At 45.6% G+C, this 18,647-nt stretch overlaps 1 protein-coding gene across 2 annotated transcripts in view; it reads left to right on the top strand.

The window, feature by feature from the left end:
* anln (anillin, actin binding protein) overlaps nucleotides 1-18,647 on the top strand; it is a 156,550-nt gene that overhangs the window by 75,411 nt on the left and 62,492 nt on the right. For both annotated transcript variants that reach the window (XM_038796920.1, XM_038796921.1), the window contains exons 10-11: nucleotides 10,254-10,504; nucleotides 11,157-11,257. In XM_038796920.1, coding sequence (XP_038652848.1) covers nucleotides 10,254-10,504; nucleotides 11,157-11,257 — 352 coding nt within the window. The remainder of the gene's footprint in view (nucleotides 1-10,253; nucleotides 10,505-11,156; nucleotides 11,258-18,647) is intronic.

Below are 18,647 nucleotides of genomic sequence, written 5' to 3'. Positions count from 1 at the left end.
GTTTAAACTCGATTTTCGTCGACTGATTAAAACCTCTGGTTGACAGTGGGTTCTGACATTACAGGTCTGAAATGATCAAATATTCCATCAGATACAATGGCTCTCATCACGCTGGAGCATACATGGGTGAATATCCTGCAGCTTATCTTAATAATGTCTGGAGATCAAGCAGCACAAATGCAGAACTCAACTTCAAGAGGCGAAATAGGTGGAGAGGATCCTTGAGCAGTAACATTGAAAAACTAAATTAAACTATTTGTAATTGGATAATTGGACGAAGTGACGTTGGACCAAAAGACGGGCGGACAAAAAGACGTTGGACCAAAAGACGTGGACGAAGTGTCGTTGGACGAAATGACGTTGGACGAAAAGACATAGCACCGCCCTCCGTGACACGTTGAAAAATAGCGCAGGCCGAGGGTACCCCAAAAGGCAACCGTATATATTCATACAGGCCCCGGTGTGTATTAATAGTTATATATGGCCGGGAGGCAGGGTCCAACTCCAACTGAAGGTAGGCGTGACTCGTATCTAATTTCGTGAACGAGAGTCCGCCTGCAAACTTCGCGTAGAGATCCTCTTTGCGAGGCATTGGATATCGGTCGAGACGGGAAGCTGTATTCACTGCTCGTTTATGGTTGCCGCACATGCGAACTGTGGCATCTGGCTTCATTACAAGTACAATTGGTGCTGCCCAGTCAGCGAAACAGACGGGCCTGATAATACCCAAGGACTCCAAACGAGTGAGCTCCCCTTCTACCTTCTCGAGCAAGGCGTAAGGCACCGGGTGCGCCTGGAAATAGCGCAGCGTGCTCCTGGTTCGACTTGGATACGGGCTATGGCCCCATTTATTTTCCCCAAACTGGGCTGGAAGACATCGGAGTACCGTCCTAGTACCTCCGTCAATCCTCCAGAAACTGTTTCGAGGGTGTGCTGCAACTGCAGCCGCAAATGGCGCAACCAGTCCCAACCCAACAGGCTGGGCCCATGGCCGTGCACAACAATATGTGGGGAACCACTTATCCAGCACGAGTTAAAGGATGGAAAGAAATAACATTTGTTTACAATAACATAAATATATACAACAGCAGCAGTAACTCCCTTTCTGCTCACTCCTCTCTAGCTGGTTCCAAACTGGCCAGCTGTATTTATTAGCAGGGAATCTGCTAATGATTCCCCCCCCCCGTCCAAAGATGTGCAGGTTAGGTGGATTGGCCATGAGAAATTGCCCTTAGTGTCCAAAATTGCCCTTAGTGTTGGGTGGGGTTACTGGGTTATGGGGATAGGGTGGAGGTGTTGACCTTGGGTAGGGGGCTCTTTCCAAGAGCCGGTGCAGACTCGATGGGCCGAATGGCCTCCTGCACTGTAAATTCTATCTATCTATGATAAATTCCATCGAGTACAGACCCAGAGTCTTTAACCGTTCTTCAAATGGCAAGTCCTTCATTCCAGGGATTGTTCTTGTGGACCTCCTTTGAACCCTCTCCCAATGACAGCATATCTACTATTGTCCACTCGGGGCTGTTTAGCACAGGGCTAAGGAGCTGGCTTTGAAAGCAGACCAAGGCAGGCCAGTAGCACAGTTAAATTCCCATACCAGCCTCCCCGAACAGCCGCCGGAATGTGGCGACTAGGGGCTCTTCACAGTAACTTCATTGAAGCCTACTCGTGACAATAAGCGATTTTCATTTCATTTCATATCCTTCCTTAGATACGAGGCCCAAAACTGCTCATAACACTCCAAATGGGGTCTGACCAGAGCCTTATACAGCCTCAACAGTACATCCCTGCTCTTGTATTCTCGTCCTCACGACGTGAATGCTAACATTGCATTTGCCTTTCTCACTGTTGACTGAACCTGTACGTTAACCGTAATAGAATCTTGGTCAGGACTCCCAAGTGTCTTTTGTGCTTCTGAATTCCGAAGCCTTTTGCCATTTAGGAAATAGTCTATGTCTCTATTCTTCCTACTGAAGTGCATAGCCTCTCACTTTTCTACATTATATTCCATCTGCCACTTATTTGCCCATTTTCCTAGCCTGTCCAGGTCCTTCTGCAGCCTCTCTATTTCCTCAACACAGTCTGTCCCTCTAAATATCTTTGTATCAAACCGAGAAACAGTGCCCTGAGTTCCTTCTTCCAGATCATTAATGTATATCGTGAATAGCTGTGGCCCCAACGCTGACCCCTGTGGAACACACTAGTCATTGGCTGCTATCCTGAAAAAGACCCCTTTATCCCCACTATTTGCCTTCTGCTAGTCAGCCAAACCACTATCCATGCCAGTACCTTGCCCCTAACATCATGGGCTCGTATTTTATTTAGCAGCCTCCTGTACGGCACCTTGACAGAGGCCTATTTGAAATCCAAATAGATCACGTCCACTGGTTCTCCTTTGTCTAATTTCTTCATTGCCCCCTCAAAAAATTCTAACAGATTTGTCAGGCATGACATCCCCTTGACAAATCTCTGCTGACTCAGTCTTCTTTTACTATGCACTTCTACATATCCTGCAATCTCATCCTTTCAAATCTTCCAACAACCAAAGTCAGGCTAACCAGCTGATAATTTGCTTTCTTCTGCCTCCCTCCCTTTTTTTCTTTTTTGAATGAATCTATTTTCATTCAACAAATTTTCAACAGCTTTACAATACAAAACAACCGCACAAACAACCCCCCCTCCCTCCAACGAACAATCAATGGTAACTAACTTCACTTCCGAAGTTGCACGATGAACAAACCCCAACAATTGTAGAACCCATCAATCCTCCTCCCCCAAGAGCAAATTTCACCTTTTCCAGGATCAGAAACTCCAGCAGGTCCCCCCCCACCATGCCGAGACACACAGAAGCTGACCTCCACCACAACGAGACCTGCCTACGAGCAATTTGCGAAAGCGTCCACATTCAACCTGCATTCCGCCTGCAGCTCCAGCCAATCTGACACCCCGAATATGGCTTCCAGGGGACCAGGCTCCACGTCCACGTGTAAAACCGCCGAAATGGTACTGAACACCATCCTCCAAACCCTTTTCAGCTTCAGGCAGGACTGAAACATATGTACATGATTCGCCTCCCACACTGTTCACAGACATCCTTCACCCCTTCGATAGCTGGCTCATTCTAGACTTTGTGAAGTGCGCACTGTAAATTACCTCCAGCTGTATCTGTCTCAGTCTCGCACAGAAAGTTGAGGCGTTTATCCTCTGCAGCACCTCATACCACCCCCACCTTGCCTTAATCCCCCCCTTGGACACCCTGTCGTCCTCTAAGATCCTCCCATAAATTGCTGAGACAACCCACTCTTCAAGCCCCCCACTGACAGCTATGCCTCCAACAGCGAGGAGGGAGGCACTATTGGGAAGGTCGGTAACACACTTCTCACAAAAGTCCTGCACCTCCATATAACCCGCATCAGCCCATACTTCTCGCCCAACCCCTCAACTTGCAAATTGCCCTCCCAGAAACAAATCTTTAATTTCCTTAATTCCCCCTTTCTTCCCATCCCCAAAATCTTGCATTCACCCTTCCTCGCTTGAACCGATGATTCCCCCTGATCAGCATCCCCTGACCCAGCTCCCAACTTAAAATGCTGCATAAACTGTCTCCAGATCTTCAATGTGGCCACCACCACCGGGCTCGTCATATACTTCCCTGGAGCCATTGGGAGCTGCGCCATTGCCTGCACCCCCAACACTGACCCCCTGCAAGAACCCTCCATCCTCACCTACAAAGCCATCCTCCCTGCTCCTTCTCTGAATTTGGAGCCCAATAATAATACAAAGTTGGGAGGACTAATCCTGCATCATCCCCCCCCCCCCAAAACACAACCTTCCGTCCCCTCTGCAGTATCACTATCATAATTCTAGCCATCTTCACTCAAACAAACCAGGTGATCAGCCTATCCACCTCCTTAAAAAAACGCCAGCAGGCATTGAAACGAACATTTGTCTTTACTGCCTGCACCTGGCCCGCCCATGACAGAGGGAGGTAGTCCCACTTCAGCAAATCAGCCTTCACCCTACCACCTAGCTTGTGAAATTAAACTTGTAGGCCCTGCCCAATCCCGGGCCACCTGGCCCCCCAAATACCGAAAATGAGCCGAAATGGCAGCCCTTCCCTGCTCCCACCCCTGGAGGGGAGACCACAAAATACAAATTTTTCCCTAAACTTAATTTCTACCTGAAAACATCCCAAATTTATGGAGCAGCCCCACTGAAGGGCTCAGCACCAAAATATACAGCAACAAATCATCTGCATGTAAGGACACCCTATGTTCCACCACCCCCATTCCACCGCCCCCACCCCCTCACTATTCCCTTCCACAACCTCGAGCCCCTCACCACAATAGTCAAGGGCTCTATAACCAGTGTAAAAAGAAGAGGGGACATGTTCACCGCCGACTCCTTATTTAGCTGCTGCACCCACACCATAAACTTTGACCCAATCCCAAATTTCTCCAAAACCACATCAAATAACTCCACTCCACTCGATCAAACACCTTCTCTGCATCCAGCACCACCTCCATCTTCCTCTCCTCTGCTGGAGAAAGCACCAGGTTCAACAGATTGCTCGCATTCGAGGAAAACTTCCCTTTACAAATCCCGTCTGTTCCTCCCCAATCACCTTTTGGAGACATCCTTCCAACCTTCCGCCAGAACTGTCGCCAGTATCTTGCCACCTATGTTCAGCAGAGATATGGACCAATAAGATCCACGCTCAACTGGATCCTTGTCCTTTTATAGCAGCAGCAAGATGGAAGCCTGCCCCATTGTTTGCGGCAAGGCACCCCTAACCATTGTGTTCTCAAACATTCCCATCATCAAAGGGCCTGCCTATACTTAAATCTTTTATAAAATTTGACTGGAAACCCATCGTGCCCTGCTGCCTTCCCTGCCTGCATCCTCCCAATTTCCACCTTCACCTCCTCCCATCAGACATTGGTGTTCCTCCTTTTCCTTTTCCTCTCTATCCGCCGTGGTCTTAAACACGATCGTCTCCCAGACCACTGGCCGCGAGACCTTGCCTGTGCAATTGAACCTCACATAATCCTCAATCACCTTCCCTATCTGGTCGCAGAAGCTCCAGTCCACCAGTAATCCCGCATTCATTCTCCACCCTGTCCTCTGGGATGCCCCGTTCTCCAAAATCACATCCATCTAATGCGGAGCTTGATCAAGATAACCATTGCGGAATACGCTGACGTCTTAACCCCAGCCAACAGCAGCTTTCCCACCACAAAAAAGTCAATCCTCGAATACACCTTCTGCACCAGGGAGTATTCAACCTCTTGAATATAAAACCTCCACGGGTGCACTGTTCCCATCTCCCTCATGAGCCCAGCCAATGCCTTTGCCTCCCAGTAACTAGGTCAGCAAGTGTGGCTGGGACCTGTCCACCCTTGGTTCCAATGCTATCTTCCATTCCCCCCCCCCCCCCCCCCCCCCCCGATCAGCTGTTGCCAATTTGCACCGGAGATGCCAATAATGTAGCTCTTTTAACTGGATACTGATATGACAGTTATTAATATTGCTTTACAGAATTGCCAGGTATCAAATGATACCACCACAAGGTTTTACCGGATATCGATCAAAGATCAAACAACCAGTTTGTTAGTTCAAGTTCAATGATAGTTTATTTACACACAAGAATTACTTCGACATGCAACGTAAAACATTACAAGCTAAATTACACCTCACACTACAATAACCTGTACTTAACTTCAGGCACCCGACTTTATGCAGAGGAACAAGGCCTTTGTTCGGATCTTGTGTGGCTGGGTTTGGAGAAGTGACTTTGTTTCTGCTGGGCTCATCCGTCTGGTAGCGATTGTTGGTCTTGAACTTGTCTTCTAGTCGTGATGCTGCATTTGGTTTTAGGCGTAGGTCGGGGCCAAGAGAGACTGAACACATGGCAGTGTCTCCCTTTATCCTTCTGGGGTTTCGCGCTCTTTTGGGCAGTCCTTAGCTTTGGACCCAATAATTCGACAGGCTTCGATTACTGCCTTCAATTTTGGCCAATAAAGTGGCAGTTGCCTTGATGGCTGGGTGTGTCCTGAGCGGTCATTGACCTTGGCTTTTTGGGCTCCCTGAGCAAGGGAGTGGCGCCGATGAGTCTGTTTCTGTATCTGTTACCTGAGTACAGGTCTTTTGTTCTGGGGAAATGGGCCATTAGAATGCAAAGTAGCTGGGGGTTTCGATAGCGTCTAGTTATCTGAGTTGCCAATATACATAAGCTTTGAGAGTCTGAGTCCTGAGTTGACCATATTTCCCATGGTCCTTTGCAGGTGGCCATATTTCCCAGGATCCTTTGTCGGTGGCCATCCCAGATGGCTACACATGGGTATCCAGACCCGGGATTGCACCCAACATTCTTCACAAACCATGCATCGTCCCAATTGGTGCCACATACGTTTGCCACCACCAGCATCCTCCCCTCTAATGTATCTGCCATTATCACCACGTACCTGTCCCCTGATCAGCCACCACCGTCTCAATCTGAAACCGCATCCTCCTGCTCACCAATATCGCCGAGCCTTTCTTTGACGCCCTGAATGAAACACCCGAGTCCCTCGGCCTCGCCTGATCTTTCACCCTCAAATGGATCTGCAGCTTCACCACATCAGCTTTTAAACTCTCGATCTCTTCCCCTAAGAGGCCCCCCTAACCCCCTCGTGTACCATGTCACTTTTCTTTATTTTTATTATTTTTGATCTTTTTTTCAAATAAATTTAGAGTACCCAATTCATTCTTTCCAATTAGGGGCAATTTAGCGTGGCCAATCGACCTAGCCTGCACATCTTTGGGCTGTGGGTGCAAAACCCACGCAAACACGGGGAGAATGTACAAACTCCACACGGACAGTGACCCAGAACCGGGATCAAATCTGCGACCTTGGCGCCGTGAGACATCAGGGTTAACCCACTGCGCCGCATGTCACTTTTCTGGCCGAGGTCTCTCACTCCCTATCCGCCATCACCAGAGCCTTGGGCTTGCCCATCTGGCCTGACCCACCCCATCCTTTTGTTACCTTCAAACCCACTCCCTCCTTGAATCCCCCTTCCACTTCCTCTTGCAAACACCTCACCAAGTATCGATCCCCTCCCACCACCATTCACACCTCCCAGGTCCATTGAAACCTGCTCCAACGACTGCCCCCCACACTCCCGTTCACTAGTCAACCTTCATTTGCCAGTGGGTGAGCACCTTCTCCTCCGCACCCCCTTGTCAGTAATCTGGCCTCACATGTCCTAAAAAAACCATCTCCCTTATATCAAAGAACAATACCAAACCCATAAAATAAAAATAAAAGAAAACCAAAATACATGTAAACGGAACCCCCCCCCTCCCCAATTCAAGAAACAGAGAATCAACCCCAATCAAACAGATGACCCTCAATAAGTAAAATACCATCCCCGTTCCCATCAACCAAGTCCAAATCCCAACTCTCAGTCCCATTCACTGTCTCAAAATAAAAATCCCCTGAACTGTCATTCTCAACCATGACTTCCCTTGTCAGCCATGGTTGACTTGTCTTCCCCTTGTAATGCTTCCTCCTCTTTGGGATGAATTTCTGTTTTGACTCCCCAATAACCCCCAAATATGCAGAGTAGGTGGATTGGCCACGCTAAATTGCCCCTTAATTGGAAAAAATAATTGGGTACTCTAAATTAAAAAAAAAAAATTACACATAAATCTTGTGACCGAGACACTGCCAGTGTCCAATGCGAAATCAAAGTTGATCAAAGAAGAAACCAAGAAGGATGAAGTGCTGCAAAGGATCATAAAACATCTTGAGGGATGGCCAAAAGGATCCTGTTCCAAATATCACAACATTCGAGCGGAACTAAGTGCAGCCAATGGGTTTTTGCTCAGGCAAAAAGCGATTGTCATACTACAATCTCTAATATCTATGATTCTACAGAAGATTCTTTAGGGACACTTGGGCATTGAAAAATGCAAACAAAGAGCTAGAGACACTGTATACTGGCCATGCATAAATCAAGACATTCAGATGATGGTAGAAAACTCTGCAACTTGTCAGAAATTTCAGTACAAGCAACGAGAAGAATCCATGCACCTGGGTGAAATAATAGCGAATCCATGGCAGAAAGTGGGAATAGAACTTTTCTATCTCGCAGGAAAAGAATATCAGTTAGTGATCGACTATTTCTTTAATTTTCCAGAAGTGGTACAACTATCCAGCTCATCAGTCAGGTTTGTCATCAAAACATAGCAAGTATATTTTTGCTTGTCATGGCATACCACAAGTTGTCATGAACAACAATGGCCCATGTTTTAACATCCATGAATGGTCAGAGTTCACACTGAGCTATGATTTTTGACACATCACATCTAGTCCTCTTTATTTGCAATCCAATGGGAATGCTGAAAAGGGTGTTCACAGTGTGAAGCAGCTACCCAAAAAAGCAATGGGCAGCAGGGAAGATCCATATCTCGCGTTACTTAGCTATAGAGCAGCACCATTGATTAATGGGTTATCACTTTCATAATTGTTAATGAATCAACAACGCCGAACCACCTTGCCATATATTTCACAGGAGCCAACCAATCGGAAACTCGTGAAGAAGCTCAATTTTTTTTTTAAAGGCAGAAGTATTATGATAGATCTACAAGATGTCTGCAACTGTTAGCAAAGAAGGACAGTCAGGAAATAAGATCCTGATGGATGGTTGAATTATGCAATGGTAATATGGCCATCAGGCTCGCAGTCAACCATCATCGTCACAGATCAAGGGCAAGTTCTCCAAAGAAACGGGAAGGTTTAGCAACCTGTTGTTTCAGAACCACCAGATAATGTAGAGATCAATCTCAGGACAACTGAACAAACTCTACCTAAACACGCACAAACAGAACAAGCTGAAGATGTGCAAAGCACAGAAACACAAGAACCATTTTCAGAAACCTCTAAATGCCAGTTAATCAAGTTCAGCCAGTGCTTAGCAGGTCGACAAGACACCGAGGAAAGCCAGACAGATTGAATTTGTGATCGCCATTGAATATGTAAATAATTGAAGTATTATGCATATCGTGTGTATTGTGTATTTAATTTAAATGCATGTAAATATTAAGTTCCAAAGGAAAGGGGATGTGATAATATGCATAAGCAGTGATGTAAATATTGACAAATACGACCTCCAAAACCAGCAAGTGCCAATAAAGAACAACCAAGTGACACTGCAACCTCGGGAGGCTGGAGATGGTTATCGTAGTGGATAGTCGCATTTGTAATAGCTTTTGGATAATTTTATAATAATTTAATAGTGGTTTTAATAGTTTTTCATATTGTTATCTGACCCACGTTATTGTTAATCAATAAACAGTCAACTAGCCACAAACTAGATGTTCTCTAGTGCACTAATTCCATCCGGCCAAGCACCAGAGCATAACACTGCTCTCTTGCGTCTCTCCTGTGGCAATAGAGGAATTGAAAATTATTGCCAGTGCCCCTTCTCTTTCCTCCCTCGTCACTCAGTAGCCTGGGTTACGTTTCATCTGACCCTGGGAATTGGTCTATTTTGAAGCCTCCCAGACCATTCAGGACCTCCTCTCTGTCTATGTTAATCTCAATTTTATTACAGTCCTTCTTCCTGATTTCTATACCCACACTGTCCTCTCTCTCTCGATCTCTCTCTCTCTCGATCTCTCTCTCTCTCGATCTCTCTCTCTCTCGATCTCTCTCTCTCTCGATCTCTCTCTCTCTCTCTCGATCTCTCTCTCTCTCTCTCTCTCTCGTGAACACAGACACAAAGCATTAATTTGGAACCCTACCTACAGTACCCAGCTCCCCACACACATTACCACTGTGGTCCTAAATGGGCCCTACTCTATCCCTCGTTATCCTTACACTCTTAATGTACTTGTAAAACCATCTTAGGGTTTTCCTTTATTTTACCTGCCAGTTATCCTATCATGTCTCCTTGTTACTCTCCTAATTTCCTGTTTAAGTTCCCTCTTGCACAATTTATCCACCTTTAGGGCACCTGCTGTTTTGAGCCCTCAATATCTGCCATATGCCTCCCTTTTTCTCCTTATCTAATGCTGTATATATGTTGGATAAGAGGAAAATATGTACTTGTTTGAAGTGATGCTCTTCTGACCTCTGGTTGAAGCAATTTGTTGGAGCAGGGTAGAAGGAGCTTTACTCTGCATAGAGTTACAAAATATAATCTATTTCTATAAATTATGGTTTCCTGGTGTTTAAAATTTAATCTGCATTGATGTTTTTCTGCCAGATAAAGTTGAAACCGTGCATATAGTTGAGATGAATGTTGACGATGAAGAAATGAACAGTTCTGATATCATTGATGACCTGTTTGATGGGGTCATGGAAGAAGAATATGTTGATGGGGAATTGGATGAGAGGAAGGTGTGCAGCAACGAAACTGGAAGTGCAGTGGAGGAAAAAAATGATGAACTGATCATGTCTCCAACGTCACCACTTGCTCCATTGGCGGAAACTGTTGATACTGTCACAAAACCAGCGGTGAGATTTTAGTTTTTTGTAATCCTATGTGTTTATGCATCTGAATTTTTTTATTCCCCTATTCTGTTAATTTGCATGCTCATCGAGCTAAGGATTGTTAATGCTAGAAACAGATACATTGCTATTTTGGGCATTTAATATCTGCTTTTGTATGTTTTGGACAGAAGTGCTAGTCTGGAAGTATGGTTCATAATAGTACCAAATTGGACAAATATGAAATGCTTTAATTAAGTAATATATTAAAGAATCTACTTGGCTCAATTAAATTTAGAAATGTTGCTTTTGAAGAAATTAATATTGTGCTGTAGAATCCCTACAGTGCAGAAGGAGGGCATATTTGATCATTTTTGGGCAGCAAGGTGGTGCAGTGGTTAGCACTGCTGCCTCACAGTGCCGAGAACCCAAATTCGATCCCGGCCCCGGGTTACTGTCCAGGTGGAGTTTGCACAGTCTCCACACGTCTGCTTTTGTCTCAACCCCCCCACAACGTAAAGATGTGCAGGGTTGATGTATTGGCCACACTAAATTGCCCCATAATGGGGGGGGGGGGGGGGGTGGTATTGGGTACTCTTTTAAAAAAAATAAAACATTTTAATTGATCAATTTTATATGAACTAATTTCTGCAAATATTGCAATGAATCCTGAACACAGGAGGACAGTATTCCTTCAGTCAAAACAAAGAAGAGCCAATTGCAAGGAGGAAATATGACCAGAGCAGAGTCTGCTGAGAGTGACCACAGCCTGTTATACAGGTAATAATACTGCTGAGAGTGACCACAGCCTGTTATACAGGTGATAATACAAAGATGGTTCAGGACGCTCAGAAAATAAATGAGACCAGAGTTTGTTTTTAAAGTACTTCTTTAATGAGTTTCATTTGAAACTTTTCATTTGTTAGTGTTTTTCCCTTTTGACCTCCTGCTCTGAGATCAGTCTTGAGCATATAATAGTTTCTTTGGTTTTTTTTGGCATTTGTTTGTATTTTGGCTTATTTTGCTATTTTTTTATATCACCACTTCTTTCCTTTGCTGGGGGAAAGACAGGATATAATTTTATCCAACTAGACCTGCAGGGAGCAGGGACGAGAGTAGTCACCCTGGAAACTGTTTTTGTCATTGAAGTGGACTTTGCTGTATCTCTTTAACAATTATTATTAGAAACCTGCTTCCAATTCCGCGACCAGATGGAGGAGACGGATGACATGCTGAATTTGTCAAAGGAAGGATTTCTAGTTAAAAGGATCATGGCCTCAAATTTTGCCGAGGGGGGATGGGAGTGCTACTGTACCCAAGCCTGGAGGGTTGTCCCCTTGCAGGAAGCCTCCTTCATCCGCACCAACTCTGAATTGGGTTCATGTACCCATCCTTTCACTCTTTCTGCCGTTGCTGCCCAGTGGTAGTACTGCAGGTTTGCTAATGCCAGGCCACCGTTGATTGTCCTCCTTTGCAGTGTCGGTTCGGGAGCTCTTGGATCCTAGCCCCCCGCCACACAAATGCCATGATTTGGCTGTCTATGTTTTGGAAGAAGGCCTTGGGGATGAACATCCATATGGATCTAAACAGGAAGAGGAACCTCTGCAGCACGCTCATTTTGATCCTCCGCACTCTCACCACCAAGGAGAGTGGGAGTGCGCTGCACCTCTGTAGGTCCTTTTTAACTTCCCCTACCCCAGACTAGTCAGGTTCCACTTGTGGATCTGTGTCCAGTCTCTGGCTATTTGGATCCCCAGGTATCGGAATCTGTTTTGGGCTATTTTAAACGGGAGCATCTCCAACTCTGTCCCTCCCCCATTTGGGTTAACTGGGGAATGCCTCACTTTTGCCCAGGTTGAGTTTGCAACCCGAGAAGTTTCGAAACTCTTTCAGGATCTGCATGATTGCCTTCAGTCCTTCCTGTGGCTTCGCGACATACAAGAGCAAGTCATCCGCATAGAGTGAGACTCTGTGCTCTTTGTCTCCTCTCTGGGTGCCTTTCCAACTTTTCCCATCCTACAGGGCTATCGCCAGGGCTCCAATTGCCAGCGCAAATAAGAGCGGGGACAATCGACATCCTTTGTAGCTGGAACTATTCAGAGCTGTGTTAGTTCAAACGCTTGCTTTGGGAGTGTTGTATAGGAGTTTCACCCAGGCAGTGAATCCTGCTCCTAGCCCAAACCGTTCCAGTACCTCAAGGAGGTACTTTCATTCGACTGTTGAAGGCCTTTTCTGCATCCCAGAAGATGATCATCTCTGGTGTTCTCTCTCCAGGGGGAGAGCCATTATATTCAGCAGCCACCTGATGTTGGCAGTTAGTTGCCTACCCTTGACAACACCCCTTTGGTCCTCTGCGACCACCTCTAGTACGCAGCTTTCCAGCCTTTTGGCCATGACCTTTGTGAGTATTTTCATGTCTAAATGTAGCAGTGGAATAGGTCTATATGATCCACATTCCGTCGAGTCTTTGTCTTTTTTGGGTATCAAATTGTGGCCTGCACCAGGGTAGGGGGTAAGGTGCCCCTCTCCAGCGAGTCTGTGAACATGTCCCTCCGGTGTGGGGCCAGGGCTGGAGTGAACTTACACATCAAGCCCAGTGGTAGCGACCACACTGAAAAAGTGGGCCCATCATGACAGTACTTCAGGCTGACTAGTATGGCCCCCCATTTGCGGCAAGCGCAGATCCCCCTTCAGCCATGCTAGACACCACCTTTAAGAAATGGAGACGGCACGGGGCACGCTGACAGTTGAGGACTTTTACATAGGGCATAGACTGGCGACATTGGATGAACTAACGGAGGAATGGGAACTGACGACAGGACAAGAAATGCGACACCTGCAAATAAAGCTCTTCCTCCGCAAAGAGACAATAGGCTATCCCAGGGCCCCGGAGATCACATTATTAGATGAAGTGATAAATACAGACAGTAAAGAATGTGGACTCAGTGGGAAAATGTATGGACAGCTACTGGACAGAGCCCAAACACCACTAATCGAGTCCAGGTGGAAATGGGAGGACGAACTTGGGGCAGAAGTGGGGTGGGGACTCTGGAGCGAAGCACTGAGCAGGGCCAACTCCACTGCCTCCTGCGTATGGCTTAGCCTCATGCGGTTCAAAGTGGTGCACAGAGCACACCTGACCAGAACCCGAGTGAGCAGGTTCTTCCCGGAGGTAGAGGATAAATGTGAAAGGGGCCTGGCCAACCACACCCACATGTTCTTGACTTGTCCCAAACTGGCTGGGTCCTGGACAGCCTTCTCTGAGGCAATGTCCAAGATTGTGGGGTGAGAGTGAAGCCATGCCCAAATGTGGCAATCTTCGGGATATTGGAGCAGCCAGAGCTACACGTGGGGAAGAGGGCTCATGCCCTGGCTTTCACTTCCCTAATCGCACGTTGAAGAATCCTGCTTGGCTGCTTATCAGCAGCACCACCCTCAGCTGCAGACTGGCTGGCAAATTGGCTGAGGAAGTGAACAGCAGAAATGTGGTGCCTCAAACATGTATGTGGTGACCCAAGAGAAAAAAGGCCCTGAAGGATGCAAAAGATAAGTGTCACAACAGTTTCAGGTGCCGAGCCCTGCACTTGACTTTCCCAGCATTCTCCTGCACAATATTCCTCTCATAAATACACCTTACAGTTCCACTCATTCCTCTATCTCCAGGCACCTTTTTGCATATCCATATAGATCAACCAGCACTGAAACTAACTTAGGGCCATCAGATACCAATGACTTACAGTTACTCTTTAAAGTGTTGCCCTTCTCTCCCCTCCATGCAAAATATTCCTCTAATTCCTAACCCCCTGTCCAGAGGAAGACAGAACCAAAGATGGAATGGTGGGGCGGTCTCTGTTGATAGCTGTTGGCAGTGCATGCCCTCATTGTCAACTGGAATGGAGTTCTTGGTCTAGGAAGCTGCAAATGTAACTGCTATGAATGCCTGGACCCTCTGCGGTAATGGTGGGGATCATGTATGCTGAGAGAGTTGATTCTCTCCCTGTCGACCCTGCTTTGAGGGTCTTGCTGGCTTTGAACTGCATCTCTTCACCATACCCACTCTGTTCCATGGGGATTGGGGAATTTAATATTGAAATTACAGTCAACAGCTCCATGGGGGTTTCCCCACTTGCCTGCAAATCCACCAGGTTACAGCTGGAATTGGAATGAGAATATGCCAGATTCGGGACTTGATGTACCACTGATCTTTGCCCACATCCAAGCTGACTGCCACGCCACCCTCCCCCAGCACACACCCACTGCAGCTCTGACTGGAGTCATTAAAGTCTCTCGAGGTACTGGGAGGAGCCTGTGCAAATGAAATGTGACTTTACTAATCCATTTAAATTCTATTTCACAGAAAATTGGACAAACGCGAGGAAGTGCTTGCACTTTCCTCCTATCAAGTGCTTTTGTTGTTTGTTTTCTTTGTAGACGATTAACTTAAATTTGACCTTATTTAGTCAGTCTCTGGGGTAAGGTTGGGACAAACAGAAAACTGGAATGATCTTGCACAAACAAAGCAAATTGTCCTAGTGATATTTGTAACTGATTAATTAATCTTCATTTATTCAACAATCTGTTTTGTATAGCTGTGGAATTTTGAACCAGCAGCATTGTCAACTCTTAATTGGCTCTCATGTCAGAAGAAGTTTTAAAAATATATTTTTCTTTTTCCATTTTTTACAAATGCCCTCAAACTGATAGCGTCATTTAAGATGTATCTAGACAGAGATATGAATGGGCAGGGAGCAGAGGGATACAGATCCTTAGAAAATAGGCAACAGTTTTAGTTAGAGGATCTGGATCGGCGCAGGCGTGGAGGGCCGAAGGGCCTGTTCCTGTGCTGTAATTTTTCTTTGTACTTTGGTACTCTACACAGCATAAATATTTCTCCATATATGAAGACAGAAAAAGACAGGAGGACAGCAGCATAGTTGGTTCAGCTTAATTATTATATTTGAGATAGGGCCCCTCTGCATTCTGAAAAGTATCAGATTTGGATCGGCAAATACAGGTCAGGAATTCTATTGGGATATGTTCCATGATAATTTTATACCAATTCTGAACTGAAGGAGATTTGTTGCTAATCGAATTTTAGGATATTATACAACCTTTTTTCATTAGAGTCAATCATCTTTCAATCTAGAAGCCCCAGAATTAAGAACAAAAGACGCGATCCAATTGCCATGCACAGCGTGGCCGCTCCCGCTCCCAGGATCTACCTGACTCACGAGATCCAATGCGATCTCGCACAATGTCTCTATGTAAATCCTGCCCATTATGGGGGTTGGGACACCATTTTGAAATGGCGTTCTGGTCTCGTTGCACTGGGGAGCTCCAATAAGCAGAGCGCAGTATACAAAATGGGGCTATGTGCGGCCTCAGCTGTGTGATCCCGGCTGAGGCCCCTTACACAATATCATAGATTTTATCATAGAATTTACAGTCCAGAAGGAGGCCATTTGGCCCATCTGGTCTGCACCGGCTCCTGGAAAGAGCACCCCACCCAAGGTCAACACCTCCATCCTATCCCCACAACCCAGTAACCCCACCCAACACTAAGGGCAATTTTGGACGCGAAGGGCAATTTATCATGGCCAATCCACCTAACCTGCACATCTTTGGACTGTGGGAGGAAACCGGAGCACCCGGAAGAAACCCACGCACACACGGGGTGGATGTGCAGACTCCACACAGACAGTGACCCAAGCCGGAATCGAATCTGGGACCCTGGAGCTGTGAAGCATTTGTGCTATCCACAATGCTACCGTGCTGCCCCAATGATTCGTGCTGTACAACCATCTGTTTCTCATCGTCGTGAGCACCAGGAAACACACGGTTAAACGTGCTTGTTGTGGGACTTGTTTGAAAGGATCATTTTCTCAGGTCATATCAAATATATTCTCAATCTGTGGTACCCTCCCTTGACTACTTTGCACTTTTGACACAATGTGGATGTGGTCGGGTCAGACTTGTGGCTTAAGCTTGGCGTGATGTAACGGTATAATGTTTTGAACTGAGGTTCCTTTGTTCTATTACAGACTGAAATGCTATTGGCATTTTCCTATGTATTGCCCCAAGTTTCCTCATCAATATTCACTGCAAAGTATTAGTATGCTCACAAGATCTAGAATGCATAATGTTACAAAACATACTTATTACTTGCTTGGGTTCCATGAATGTCAGGATTCTTTCCACTGGGGAGACAGCATTGAGATGCAGAGATGCCTTATTATGGATAAAGTCTCTGAGTTGGAGATATCTTTTTTTTAAAAAAAGGAGTATCAAGGGTTATCAAGTTGGTGATATTTGGTCGAAAGATAACAAGGAAGCACCGCAAAACATATCACCCAGCCTACAAATAGGCAGCAAATTGGGCAGCACGGTAGCATAGTGGTTAGCACAATTGCTTCACAGCTCCAGGGTGCGAGGTTCAATTCCCGGCTTAGGTCACTGTCTCTGCGGAGTCTGCAAGTTCTCCCTGTCTGCATGGGTTTCCTCCCATAGTCCAAAAATGTGCAGATTAGGTGGATTGGCCATGCTAGATTGCCCTTAGTGTTGGGTGGGGTTACTGGGTTATGAGTGTAGGTGGAGGTGTGGGCTTGGGTTATGGTGTTCTTTCCAAGAGCCGTGAAGTAAAAAACTCACCACTGTGCGGAGTCTGCACGTCCTCCCCGTGTGTGCGTGGGTTTCCTCCAGGTGCTCCGGTTTCCTCCCACAGTCCAAAGATGTGCGGGTTAGGTGGATTGGCCATGCTAAATTACCCGTAGTGTCCTAAAAAGTAAGGTTAAGGGGGAGTTGTTGGGTTACGGGTACAGGGTGGATATGTGAGTTTGAGTGGGGTGATCATTGCTCGGCACAACATCGAGGGCCGAAGGGCCTGTTCTGTGCTGTACTGTTCTAAATCTAAATCTAGTCTTCGAATTCCCCCATACCAAAAAGGGTCAGTAAGACATTCAAAATTGTGAACAGGGATTCTCACTTGCTACTCCGAAGCAGACTTAGGTGGGTGCTATTCGGGTCAATCTATATTTTCAAGTTAACCCCCGGTATAACCCATATCTTCATAGAAGATTTTATCTACTTATCACTTAGTAGCATCGATCCTGGGTCCCGTGTTGCTAAATAAGTAAAGTAGACTTTGTAAGAACCACTCTTTCAGGTTAAAACTTTAAAGTTATTTCATTATTGTATTTTTTCTTTTAAAAGATGCAATCACCATCTTTACAGAAAAGTAAAAAGATCTTGCTTCTGGATTCTCCTGGCTGGTTGAAAAGACCTTCAGGTCTACCATGATAATCTCTCTTTTTTAGCTTTTGGTCTTCCTCAGATGGATTCACTGTTCCGCTCGGTTTCTGTTTTCTCCTTCCCATGACCGAGGACAGGTATGGAGAGCTGACTCTGTTGGCTGTCCCCAAGGGTTTATATTCTCCTTCTAGCAGTTATTAAGTTCATATGACATTATCATTAAGTAACTTTATTTTACTCTTGATTTTTCAAGGTACGTTTAATCTGAATAATTTTTAACACTACTATGTATTCATGTTGAGCATGACTTTAGCTCATTGAACTCTGATTGCATTTTTTCCCTTGTGATGTTCAAAAGTGCTTTGATCCTAGAAGGGTGTTACATCTGGTTCCTGTCACTTCTAAAGTTGCTTTATTCCCAAATAGTGCCCTTAGCTTGTCAGAACTCTGACTCCGATTTGGGGTTAACGTGTGTTCTTATGGACACGTTGTCTCCAGCTTCCGATATTCACCTGATGTCAGCAGAATTTCACACCTAAACGTTTGTCACCCAATTCAGCTGAAGATCCTGGCAATTCTTTTTTAGCTGCTTACTAAAATGATTAACTTCAAAGAAGGTGCAAAATATTATTTTATTTCCACGTAACTAAGAGTTCAATCTGCTGTGACTTGAAAGACATGCATCAGTTTTACAACTTGAACAGTCACAAGCTGTTTTCTTAACGCCTGTTTGATAAAGGCCATCTGCATTTCAAAACCTTCTTTTGCAGCTGCTGTTAACCCTTTGTGGGATTTTTCCCTACATTTTCTCATGTATCCTCAGGTCAGGTTTTGCTAGACTTCCATGTTTCAAATTATATATTTTTCCATTTTTACTTTACAGCCAGTGCCGACTCGATGCGCTGAATGGCCTCCTTCTTCT

This window comes from Scyliorhinus canicula, chromosome 5 (assembly GCF_902713615.1).
Source record: "Scyliorhinus canicula chromosome 5, sScyCan1.1, whole genome shotgun sequence".
Classification (NCBI taxonomy): Eukaryota; Metazoa; Chordata; class Chondrichthyes; order Carcharhiniformes; family Scyliorhinidae; genus Scyliorhinus; species Scyliorhinus canicula.
This window is presented reverse-complemented; position numbering and strand designations above follow the sequence as displayed.